This window comes from Ovis aries, chromosome 4 (assembly GCF_016772045.2).
Source record: "Ovis aries strain OAR_USU_Benz2616 breed Rambouillet chromosome 4, ARS-UI_Ramb_v3.0, whole genome shotgun sequence".
Taxonomy (NCBI): domain Eukaryota; kingdom Metazoa; phylum Chordata; class Mammalia; order Artiodactyla; family Bovidae; genus Ovis; species Ovis aries.
The window spans coordinates 106711046-106723103 of record NC_056057.1 but is presented as its reverse complement, the minus strand read 5'-3'; the positions used below and the strand labels follow the sequence as shown (position 1 = coordinate 106723103).

At 40.2% G+C, this 12058-nt stretch overlaps 1 protein-coding gene across 2 annotated transcripts in view; it reads right to left on the bottom strand.

The window, feature by feature from the left end:
- Window positions 1-1767: 1767 nt before the first annotated feature.
- Window positions 1768-12058, bottom strand: part of MGAM (maltase-glucoamylase) — a 96047-nt gene continuing 85756 nt past the window's right edge. For both annotated transcript variants that reach the window (XM_060415169.1, XM_027968390.3), the window contains exons 44-48: window positions 8671-8795; window positions 7099-7187; window positions 5737-5786; window positions 4598-4768; window positions 1768-2793 (exon numbers count right to left, since the gene is read on the bottom strand). In XM_060415169.1, the coding sequence (XP_060271152.1) occupies window positions 2710-2793; window positions 4598-4768; window positions 5737-5786; window positions 7099-7187; window positions 8671-8795 (519 nt within the window). In that variant the 3' untranslated portion in view covers window positions 1768-2709. The remainder of the gene's footprint in view (window positions 2794-4597; window positions 4769-5736; window positions 5787-7098; window positions 7188-8670; window positions 8796-12058) is intronic.

The window sequence follows — 12058 nt, the reverse complement described above, 5'->3', positions numbered from 1 at the left end:
TAAAACATTTTGCAGAAGTATATTTTATTAAAATGAGGGCTTCTCCAGTGGCTCACCAGTAAAGAATCCACCCACAATGCAGGAGATACAGGTTTGATCCCCGGGTTGGGAAGATCCTCTAGAGAAGGGAATGGCTACACACTCCAATATTCTTGCCTGGAGAATCCCATGGACAGAGGAGCCTGGCGGGCTACAGTCCATGGGGTCGCAAAGAGTTGGACACGAATGAGTGACTGAACACACATTTTAATATAATAAGATTCTTTTCCAACAGTGTGCATTAAACTTCATGCATTTAAGAACATCACTCTTGGGAGGGGTTCCACAGGTATCACTAGACTGCCGAGAGGGTCCTTGACTCTATAAATGTTGTCAACCCTTCCATGCCTCACTCAGAAACTTGGCAACCAGGATTCTCTAGTCAGAAATGTTCTTGAGCATTTTGTAGCAGCCACAGCCAATTTCTACCAATATGTCCTTGATGATAACATGAAATATTTCTCAAATAGCAAATAAATAATTGTTTCCTTCTGGTAGCCTCCCTGGGTTTATCATAGGATAGCTGACAAGTTTCCCACCTTTTTGATCAAGGGGTCCCTGTGGCTATATTTCCATGTTTCACTAGTTGCCTAAATTCGTGCAAGCCCTCATCCAAAAGCTCTTTATTTTGATAATTAGAACACTAAGTCAGTTTAATAATGTTATCTTTCTGTAGCCTTATGGAGGCACTGACACATGAGTATACAAGTATAATCTGGCTTTCTGGCATCAAAAATAAAAGAAAGAAAGAAAGAAAGAAAGGGGAAAGGTGGGAGTGATAAATTAGGAGTAGGGGCATTAACAGATACATACTACTGTATATAAAATAGATAAGCAGCAAGGATTTACTATAGACATGTTCTCTGAGTGGAAACAGTATTCAGTATCTTATGATAACCTATAATGGAAAACATTCTGAAAAATATATATGTATGTATTAACATATACATATATAGCTGAACTCCAGTACTCTTGCCTGGGAAATCCCATGGATGGAGAAGCCTGGTGGGCTGCAGTCCATGGGGTTGCGAAAAGTCAGACACGACTGAGCGACTTCACTTTCACTTTTCACTTTCATGCATTGGAGAAGGAAATGGCAACCCACTCCAGTGTTTTTGCCTGGAGAATCCTAGGGACGGGGGAGCCTGGTGGGCTGCCGTCTATGGGGTCGCATAGTCACGACTGAAGCGACTTAGTAGGAGCATATAGCTGAATTCCTTTGATGTACAACTGAAATTAACACAATATTGTAAATCAGTTATCCATCAATTTTTAAAAGAAAAGAAATTAAAAAGATATAGAAAAGTAAACACTATCTTCAATATACTCATTTTCAAGTAACACTTAAATATCTTTGTTAAACATTAGTATGTAATTTCTTTATTCCCAAATTCTAACCATCTAGTGTTTTAATCAATAACCATTCCAAATTCTGGTTTTTTCCAGGGTTGATATGTTACCAAACATAGTAATTTTTATGATGATTAAAACAACAATCATCCAAGTACACTCTCCCACAAACCTAAACCTTAAGAGAAACCCATGCCAGAGACACAAGGAAAAGGGTGGCTAATCACAGGTCTGTTCATTCCATTGATGAATTAGCCTGCAGGCACTCTGATGCCAAAGAGAACAAGACCAGTTCACAAGGGTTAGCTGAATAAGAAGTCTTAATACCAAAGTGAGATTACCCATGGTCAAATTATCACAGAACTCAACATCTCAAAATCTTATTAATCTGATCATTTATTTTCCTTTGGCATATAGATTGCATGCATCTGTGTGAACTGTGGTTATGTACATTAGGCACAGATTAGAGAAATAAGATTTACACATTTCAAAGCATACCACAGTAAAAAAAATAATAATAAGTTACTTTTTACATTCAAACTCCTTCCTTCAACTTTGCATGCTCAAATCTCACCCCAGCCCTATTCCCTTGTGCTAAGAATTTCCTCCAAACTCCTCCTCTTGCTTTCAAATGAATTGGCTCTTCCTTCCTCCTTCCAATGAGGCTACTGTTCTTCATGTTTTTGCATAATTCTCTTACTTGTCATGATCACTTTTGTCCTTATCACCTGCTGTCTCTCATCTTTCCTACTTATCTTCCCTGCATTGGCCTTTTCTTCCCTTTGGATCATGCTCTTGGCATACTATCCCATCTCCTTATAACCACCTGGCAGATGTTCTTCCTGGATTATTTTGTGTGTGTGTGTGGTGTTAGTTAACTCCAGGACCTGACCTGTCCTGGAAAGCTGTAGCTTGTATATTTAGCAAGAGTGGGCCCATCGCCTAATTACACACATATACACATGCGCACATGCTTCATCATGGACCCAGTGCATCTTCAGTCAATATGTAATGAGCCATCAGTACCATACTAATCACATGGAGACATCAAGATAACCCACAGCTTTCCACACCGCCCTCCAGCCTACTCCACAGGGCTAAACCACTGACCAAGCAAAACAAAACTAAGAAAACATTTTCACCATACTGGGTATAAACTGATTAGCAACACACAATAATTTTATGAGCATGAAGCATTGGTTTGGCCAAAAAAGTAGGTTCAGGTTTTTCTGTAACATCTTGAGGAAAAACCTGAACGAAGTTTTTTGGCCAACCGAATATACAAGTAGTTTCAAAGCCGTTTGAAGTTAGGATCTTGCTCTAAAAATTCAGTGTGCTTCTCCATGTCAATGAAGTGAAATTATGTAGGCTGATGTTTCTGCTGGTCACATCAATATTTAACACCTGTTGGGAAAATCAAAGAAAAAGTGTTGGACATCTGGTAATGGAAGTTTCCTGCAGTTGAACAAAACAGATAGAAGCCAGTGGTCCACAGACACTTTCACAAGTTATTGCCTCGCTTCCAACCACCCTCAGATTTTCAGGTGAGAAGGGTGTTTCTTAATCCCTTAGAGTACAAAAATCATTCAGTGACAGGGAAAAGATGACAAGACCCTAAGTAATGGAACACACCACCACTGCAGAGAAGCAATTGCGCAGACAAATTGGAGAAAATGTTCTCATTTCCATTACTCAGAGCTCTCTTTTCATTTCCCACTTCTCCCTCATAGTGCCTTGATGATTGTCCAGTAAGAGTCAATATTTCAGCATTTCTTTCTAGGCAAATACTTTCCATAGTTTCACCACACATGCAGCAGTCAGCTTGTGTGTCGGTAACAAACTTGGGCAAAGTCCTTTATAAGCTCTTGGTAGAGGTGGGGAAGTTGGTTGACAAGAAAACCACAAACATGAGGAAACAAGGCCTTGGAATTAGGAAGGATTATGAGAGAAAGAGTTCTGTGCAAAGCAAGAAGCAAGCACATAAGGAAAGAGCCCATTTACCGTGAGGCTAGGTATTAGGACCACTATACTGCAGTAATTCCACAGTGCAGATTTTTCACATATTTAATATTCATGAAATCAAGGTCTGTTCTACCATCAACAGCCTAGGAATTACTGTGAACAAGTAGCTCTCCTGACGACTGTTTGTCTGTGCGTGTGTGAACTTATTTGTTATTCCTGGTATTATGAATGGATGGACTGCAAACTACTTCAAGATTATTTCAGAAATGAATATAAATCTTGGCTGACAGTAAAACCAAGAAAATGCTAGGATGAAAACTTGTATAAAGCATATAAGTGGCTTTGGAGAAAATTTCATAGGCAGCAGTGAAAGAATTTTCACGAAATGATATATCACCAATACCTCTGATAATAGAGAGGAAATACCTTAACCAATTCCATGCCACATAGTCTCCTGTTAAAATAATAAAGTAATTTAGATATTAACATAGAAATTTAAATTAAATATTTTGTGTAAGTTAATTATGAAATTAAGTATTTAATTTACTTAATTGTTAAATATTAAATTAAATATTTAATTTAAATTGTAATTTAAAGTAAATTAAAATTTTACATAGAAATTTAAATTGAAGAGAATGTGTGATACAAATTGGTTATGTTTAATATCTCCTCACATTCAGATTTTACCTCTTTTAAATTATTAATACTTTGATGCAGATGTCTCAGTGTCCATGTGTCTCTACCCAACATTTTCCTCTGTAGTATCATATTAAAATGATAAAAATCTCTGTTTAAAGGAGTTTTGTAAAGCTTCTATACTTTTAAAATAGAAGTTTTAAGTGAGAGGAAAGCATTGTCTCATACTTTTGTGGTCTTATTTTCTTTCTTTGTGGCACATGAAAAAATGTAGCAACCTTCAACTGATGGACGTCTTATCACTGATGAAAGGCTACTGCTGTTTGAAAGGTTAAAGCTGTTTGAGAAGTAGATCAAAGACAAGGTTTCCTTAAGTTTGCAGACAGGAGGACATACATGACAGATAAGGATCCAGACCATCGATTCCAGATGATGACAAACTCTGAACTTTCCCTTTATTTCTATGTTGTCCACCCAGATACCCTGAACACAGAGGGATTCCAGAAAGGCTTTGCAGGAGAGGGTGTTGTTGGGAATGGGAGCAGGCAGGAATTGCACTCGATGGCTCAGGGTTGGGAAATACCATTTGGACTTTGAACTGGTCACAAACCTGTGTTGTAGAGTTGTAGGAGAAGGTGGGTGTTATAACCACGCCACTCACAGAGATGCTGACACTGGAGATGGAGTCACTGCCCACTCCCCAGACCTCAAAGTAGCCCAGTCTCAAAGGGTTTGTATCACTGATGTATTTGTTGAAAATTATATGACTCTGCATGGTATTCTGTCAATTGGAGACAAAAGAAACAAGAGGAGGAGGGAAAAAAAAACAACAAAATTTGTTCAATTTCTTACAATCTCTTTTAGGCACAAATGTAGAGCATGAAATAAGACAATTAAAAGAGTCCCCACCTTGTGACCTTGGACAGTGAGACCATGGATTTAACATTCTGCCTCCTATCGCCAGCCACCACCCACCTTTGCACTGGTTAAACACCAGTAAGGTCTCTAGAGTCACTCCAACTCTAAGAAGACAAAGAATCTCAGCTAGCAGGAACCTTTATATCCTGCATGTGGAGAAGTAACAAAGCATGCCAATCATTCCAAGACAACATAGGAACAAAGGCTAGAAAACATTGAAATGGTCTGCCCATCTTGCTTGGTGAATTGGACTAAGTTACTGATGAAATATGAGTGTGTTTAATCACAGAAAACTTCCTGGGAGCACTTGACATGTCTATCTGAAGTCTAGAGAAAGGGTAAGATGCAAATTAGGGTTAGGACTCTTGAGAGTCCCTTGGACTGCAAGGAGAACCAATCCATCCTAAAGGAGATCAGTCCTGGGTGTTCATGGGAAGGACTGACGTTGAAGCTGAAACTCCAATACTTTGGCCACCTGATGAGCTGACTCATTTGAAAAGACCCTGATTCTGGGAAAGATTGAGGGCAGGAGGAGAAGGGGACGACAGAGGATGAGGTGGCTGGATGGCATCACCAACTCAATGGACATGAGTTTGGGTAAACTCTGGGAGTTGGTGATGGACAGGGAGGCCTGGCGTGCTGTGGGTTCATGGGGTCACGTAGAGTTGGACACGACTGAGCAACTGAACTGAACAGAACTGAACTGAAGATGCAACTTAGGAAGGTGAACAGTAAAGGAATTCTAAGTGATGATGTGTATCCTGCGATGTCCAGCGCCCTAGCAAGCTGGCAGAACTCTACATTCACCCTCATAGTCCCAGCCACACTCACCTGGCTGACTGAAAAGTGGGCCAGGTAATATTGTCCTTTTTCATAGGTATCTGCAAACAGACAACAAAGTAAGCATGGCCTGGAACTGCTCCCTGGAATTCTAATGGCTTACCTAACTTGGTTGGAAAAGTAGGGATGTTTTTTGTTTGTGATCTTTTTAAATTTCATTTTTCTTCTTTACAGACTTTCATTCCGAGAGATGAGTCAGAATCTGCCCCCAACCTCAGTTTACACAGACTGTCTGAAACAAGTGTATACAGATGCCTTGGTCTAACAGAGGTCCCTCCTATAAAGGAGTTTTCTAACATCGCTCTTAATCCTCTTCTCTCTTTTGTGATTCCCAACTTCTTGGTAGTCACCTTGGAATTCCCAGATTTCTTCTGCTAGAGACATATATGCACACAAATGCATGCACACCCACATCACAAACACCAAGACTGGTGTACAATTGGTCGGTTCATCTTGAGTGGTTTTAGGCGATTTTTTAAAATGCAGTCTCCAGAGAAAAGACTTCTTTGTTCTTATCCTTAATTTATGCCACAGGTCCAGGGAGAATATCTTTAAGGGTGGACTAGCCAAAGCCTTACTATTACAGGTACTCCCACACACACACCCTAACTCTGTGGCTTCCTCCCTCTTCCCTAGACGCTTGCCTCTTTCGGAGCTCCTTATCACTCAGTCAGAAGGCATTGCCTATCCTCTAGAACTGTGCTGTCTGAGATAGCAGCCACTAGACAAATGTAGCTATTTACATTTAAATTAATTACAATCAAATAAAATTTAAGCTTCAGTTGCTCAGATACTCTTGTCACATTCTAAGTGCTCAGCAGTCACATATGCCTAATTGCTACCATGTTGGACAACCCAGATATAGATCATTTCCATTGTTGCAGAAAGTCCTATTGGACATCCCTGGGCATAGAAATAACAATAGTACTTGAGACATCCTTCTGAGAGTTTACTAATTCCTGTAAACTCTTAATAGAAACCCCCTCTTCCGAATAATAGCAAAGCTGATAGAAGCATTGCTTTTCTTAGTGGAACACATAATTAGGGAATTGCCTTTGAACATAAACTATATATGGAAGTATAGCTCAGCTGGCTGCAAAGAAACTTTCCCTACAGCTCCTTATACTGTTCTTTTTCACAATGGATTAGGACAACTAGATAATGGTGAGAGATTCTGAACTAAGCTTCATATAGATGAGGCACAAAGATCATGTATTATACACTTAGAGCAACAAATGACTATATTTTAAAATGCACAATTGTCTTAACACATAAAAGGAAAAAATAGCAGCTCTATAAGATATCCAGGAACCTGGTATTGACATGAAGGAATTGGAGGCAGCCCTTACTCACCAATGCTTTGCCCATCATCCCAGAAGAGCCAGCCTTCAGCAGTCCCCTCATCATCCAAGGCGACCTTGAAACCGAAGAATTTCTGACGGCTGCAGTGAGGTAGGAAAGAGACATTGCATAAAAACAAAGCCACAGCCACAAACCAAGCATTTTCATAGAAACAAAAAGGAAGAGCTTCAAGATGTAAAGACTGGATACTAGGATTCTGGAGCCTTGGGGTCTAGTTCTAGTTCTGACTCCATAAGCTCGACAATTTCATGTCAGGAATGAATGAATGAATCAGGGGGAATTTTAAGGCTCTGTAAGTTCACAGGAGTTCTACAGTGTCTGCAAAGAACTACAGGTAAATGCACTGGTTTCCTTTCTTCCCCCACTGTGAGGAAAGCCTAGTGTTTCCATCTTTCTTCCTTCACGACCTGATCTCCACATGTACAGCGAAGTTCTGCTTACAGATGTCCTAAGCCCTTCAGTTTTTAACTGAATTTTTGCAATCAAATCAATAGGGCTTCAAGGATTTTAATTGGACATCAGATAGACATGGATTTTAGATAGACATGGATTTTAGTCTCTGTTCAACTACTTACTATATGACTCTAAGTTAATCATTTAACCTCCTGAAGCTTCTCGTTGCTTATCTGCAAAATGGGGATGATAACAGTACTTATACCAAGGGCTTAGTTTTCCTTTTGTTAGGAAAATTAGAAAATCTCTAAATAGAAGTCTCCATATTAGTACAGTTCTAGGCACAGAGCAAGCATTCACCTGATGTCAACTATTATCAATTATTATATAGGTCTAGAATATATAGGTTATACATTAGGCCTAGAATTTTTAAACCTGGCATATAAGGGATCTCAGCCTCAGTTTCCATCTGGCTTACACAAGTTTTTAGCAATAATATTCTTAGCAAAAAGACAATTATGATCCAGATGGTCTTTTAAGGTTTTTTTGATGTAGACCATTTTTAAAGTCTTTATTGAATTGTTACAGTATTCCTTCTGTTTCACATTTTGGTTTTTTGACCACGAGATAGGTGGGATCTTAGCTGCCTCACCAGGGATCAAACCCGAACTCCCTGCATTGTGGGGTAAAGTCAAATCACTGGACCACCAAGGAAGTCCCTGGTGGCGATGGTGGTTTAGTTGCTAAATCACCTAGACTCTAGCAATCCTGTGGACTGTAGCATGCCAGGCTCCTGGGTAGTCTTTTAAAACTAGCATGAACCATGGTTGCTCCTATTTGACTTCCATTTCAAATGTCACTATTTAAACCTAACACCTCACCCACTTAGATCTCAAACAGCTGTTAATTAAGAATTGTTTGACGAGTACAAAATCCAAAAAAGGCTAAAATCCACACAAGCAAGCAAGCAAACAAAAATGTTTACTATTGGGTTAGCCAAAAAGTTCATTCAAATTTTTCCATACCATCTTACGGAAAAACCCAAATGAACTTTTTGGCCAGCCCCATAAAAGTGCTTTTGGGTCTGAGGGTACAGTTTACAGATTGGTGGGCTTCACCAGGATCTGAGTTAACAGGCGTGGAAAGGAGAAATCTGGGGCCCTTGTTCACCTTAAGTGGGTGTTCTGTGCAGGCTCTTGCCAGGGCAGGACGTAGCCCCCACGGACATGAAGATTAATGTGGTCAAGAGGCGCTGGCAAGGACTTCCACTCACCCATCGATTGGATGTCCACACCCTGTGGATGAGAAGAAGGTCAGGGATGATAAGGGAACGCCTCTGTCTGGACAATGATCTACAAGCCATCGTGTCCACGCTCAGGGCCTGCTGGCGTCTGGCCTCGGTTATCACGCTTTTCCACACTTACCACCTACTGTGTGGGCTCCAGGCTGCCCGGACATGAGGTCAGGATCTCAACCATAGCTGCCTCTCACCCTAGGCTCACTCCACATCTGTTTCTGCATCCAGCAGCACTGCCAGAGGAGGCTGAATGATCCTTTTATTTTATTCCACTCCTGACTCACTCCCCACAACGACATGTCCAGACCTTCCCTTTGCTCGGTCCCCACTCTGCTTCCATCTCCCTCCACTGCCCCATGCCCTGCTCACACCAACTTCACTAACACCTTTGACTCCTACTCGACAGAAATTATTAAAGTGAATGGACCTGCTTCACAGATCCTTATCTTTAAGTCACTGTATCTTCCTTTATGTTTTACTTCTTGATCTTGCCCCATATGTGACAGGGAGAAGTGGCTCTCACCCCAAGCCATGAATCTCAATTCCTTCCTAACATGTTCTCAAGCTGGAGCCCAGCTTCTCATATTCAGCACTATGGACATTCTGGGCCAGCTAACTCTGTTGTGAGGGCTGTTCTGTGCTTTCTGGATGTTGACCAATGTTCATCCCCTAGAGGCCAGCAGCCTCTCCCCCACCTTCCACCACATTGTGACAACCAAAAATATCCCCAGGCTTGGCCAGTGTCCCCTGGTAGGCAAGTCCTCCCATCGGAGAATCACCACTTTAGAGGTAAGGAGCAAAGCTACCATTTCTTCACTTTTGGTCGGTCCCTGATGTTCATTCTATACAGATTTGATCTCTATCACATTCCCTGGGTCAGACTGTTCATGGGCGGCCTTAGGACTCCAGAGTCTACAGAACTTAATACAAATTCCAGCCCATATCTCTGGGCTTCTTCAATTTCCTCACTGATATCATGAGAAAAGTGAATTATATGCTCTCTAATGAGAATTTATTCCAGTATCTTATGAATACTGGACTGATGGCTCTACCTTCAAGTGAAACTTGATACATGTAAAAGTTATCTTCTTACCAAATTCTGTATTTCTTTCAATGGTTTTTATTTTTCACTCTACCACACATTGTGGCTACATAGGATATGATACCTTCTCATGATTTCCTTTCTAGTACCTGATGAGTCACAAGTTTGTTTACTTTCCTTGAAATCATTTCTGACTGGGCTCGCCTAAAAAGTGCCTGTTAAAATATCCATAAAGATATGACTCTAAGGTCAAATCTTAAAGCAGCACTATTAAAATAAGAATAGACAACTTAACATGACTTTGTACAGAATTCTCACCAACCGCATAATCACTGAATATGACTGAAAAACACTGGCTTTAAAATCCAATATATAGTCTACACTGTGAACAAACAAAATACCCACAAGTGAAGTAGATGAGAACTGACTCACTCACACACTATATGCTCTCAGTCTTAACTAAAATAGGTAATCAGTAAGACAAGTCAGAATAGTTCCATGCTTCTCCGTGTCCCAGTAGTTTGCAAATGATAATGCCCAATACGAGAGAAAGGAAAGAGGGGCGGATAGAAGCCAACATCACGGCCTGTGCAGTCACACAGGCACGGCCGAGACAGGCAAAAACTCTGCGAAGAGCTAGCAACTGCTGATTCTGCAGCTTGTTTCCAGAATCCGAGAGTCTGAGTAGATGGAGGTCCAGCTTTGGCAGAAGTGCACCAGCCTGTCCTGCCTCAAGATACCTGCCCCTTCATCAAACAGGTGGGGGCCTGAAGATCAAGAGTAAGCAGGCCATGCTGCTTTTGCAGTCAGATGAGCCCAGAAGGGACAGTGGGGGATGAGAGTCCACAGCTACCAAGGCAGCAATGAGGAAGAGTCATGATCCCCGGGAAGTGGGAGCCACCAAGGTAGGGAGCTAGGAATCTTACATTCTTCGCCCACCCTTCCCTCAAGCAATTGCTCACTCCCAGTTCCTCTGGACAAGCAGCAGAGAAACTGCGCAGAAATGGGAGCTCTCAAAACAAATGGGCCTTCTTATTTTTTCTTTTCCTGCTTTTCATCTCTTTGCCTGTCTGTTCTACTTTCTGGGTAATTTCCTAGATTGTACCTTATAATTTCCTTTTAAGCAACATTCCTGCATCATGCCTTTAATTTGCAAGGATTGCTTTGTGAGTATATCTTGTTTAAAAGCATGCTTTCTTATTTTAGGCATATCTTCTCATCTTTCTGAGGAAACAAAAGTTAACTTCTTAATAACATATGTACAGAAAATTATACAAATAACAAGTACACAGCTCAATAAAGTTTAACCAAGTGAACACACCCATGAAACCACCACCTAGATCAATGACTACTACCAGCATCTCAAATGGCTCTCTCTTCCCCTCTCATAATAATCACCACACCAGAGGCAGCAACTTTTCTGATTTTTATCATTTTTGCCTGGTTTTGAACTTGAATTTCATAAGTTGTATCTGGCTATTTGTGCTCAAGGCTATGTTTGTGATATTTATTATCTTTATTTGTGTAGCAACACTTTATTAGTATCTAGTTTTAAAAATAGAATACAATCTACTTATCCATTTTACTGTTGATGGACATTTGGCTTATTTCCAGTTTTTTGCTCTTTTACAAATCTTGCTGCTATGAAATATTCTTGGACTTTTTTGGTAAAATATATACGCTCTAGGAATAAATCTGTAACATTATCATTTCTTCCCAGATATACATTAGGAGCCTGAGAGGCTGCAGTCCATGGGGTCGCAAAGAGTCGGACACAACTGAGAGACTTCACTTTCGCTTTTCACTTTCATGCATTGGAGAAGGAAATGGCAACCCACTCCAATGTTCTTGCCTTGAGAATCCCAGGGAGGAGCCTGGTTGGCTGCTGTCTATGGGGTCGCACAGAGTCGGACATGACTGAAGCGACTTAGCAGCAGCAGCGGCATACATTAACATATACATAGTTATATAATTAATTGGTTTATATTAATTATACAATTGATTTATAATAAAGTGATATATATGACATATTAATTACATAATTAAATAACATAATTATATATTGTTACTAATATATAATTATATAATGAAGTAGGTATTAATTATACAGTTAGTATATAACAGATAGTGATATACTATCTAATATATGTTACTTCAAGTGTGCTTTTATTTTCTGAATTGACAATATTATTTTAATGTAATCTGGGAGAATATAAAAA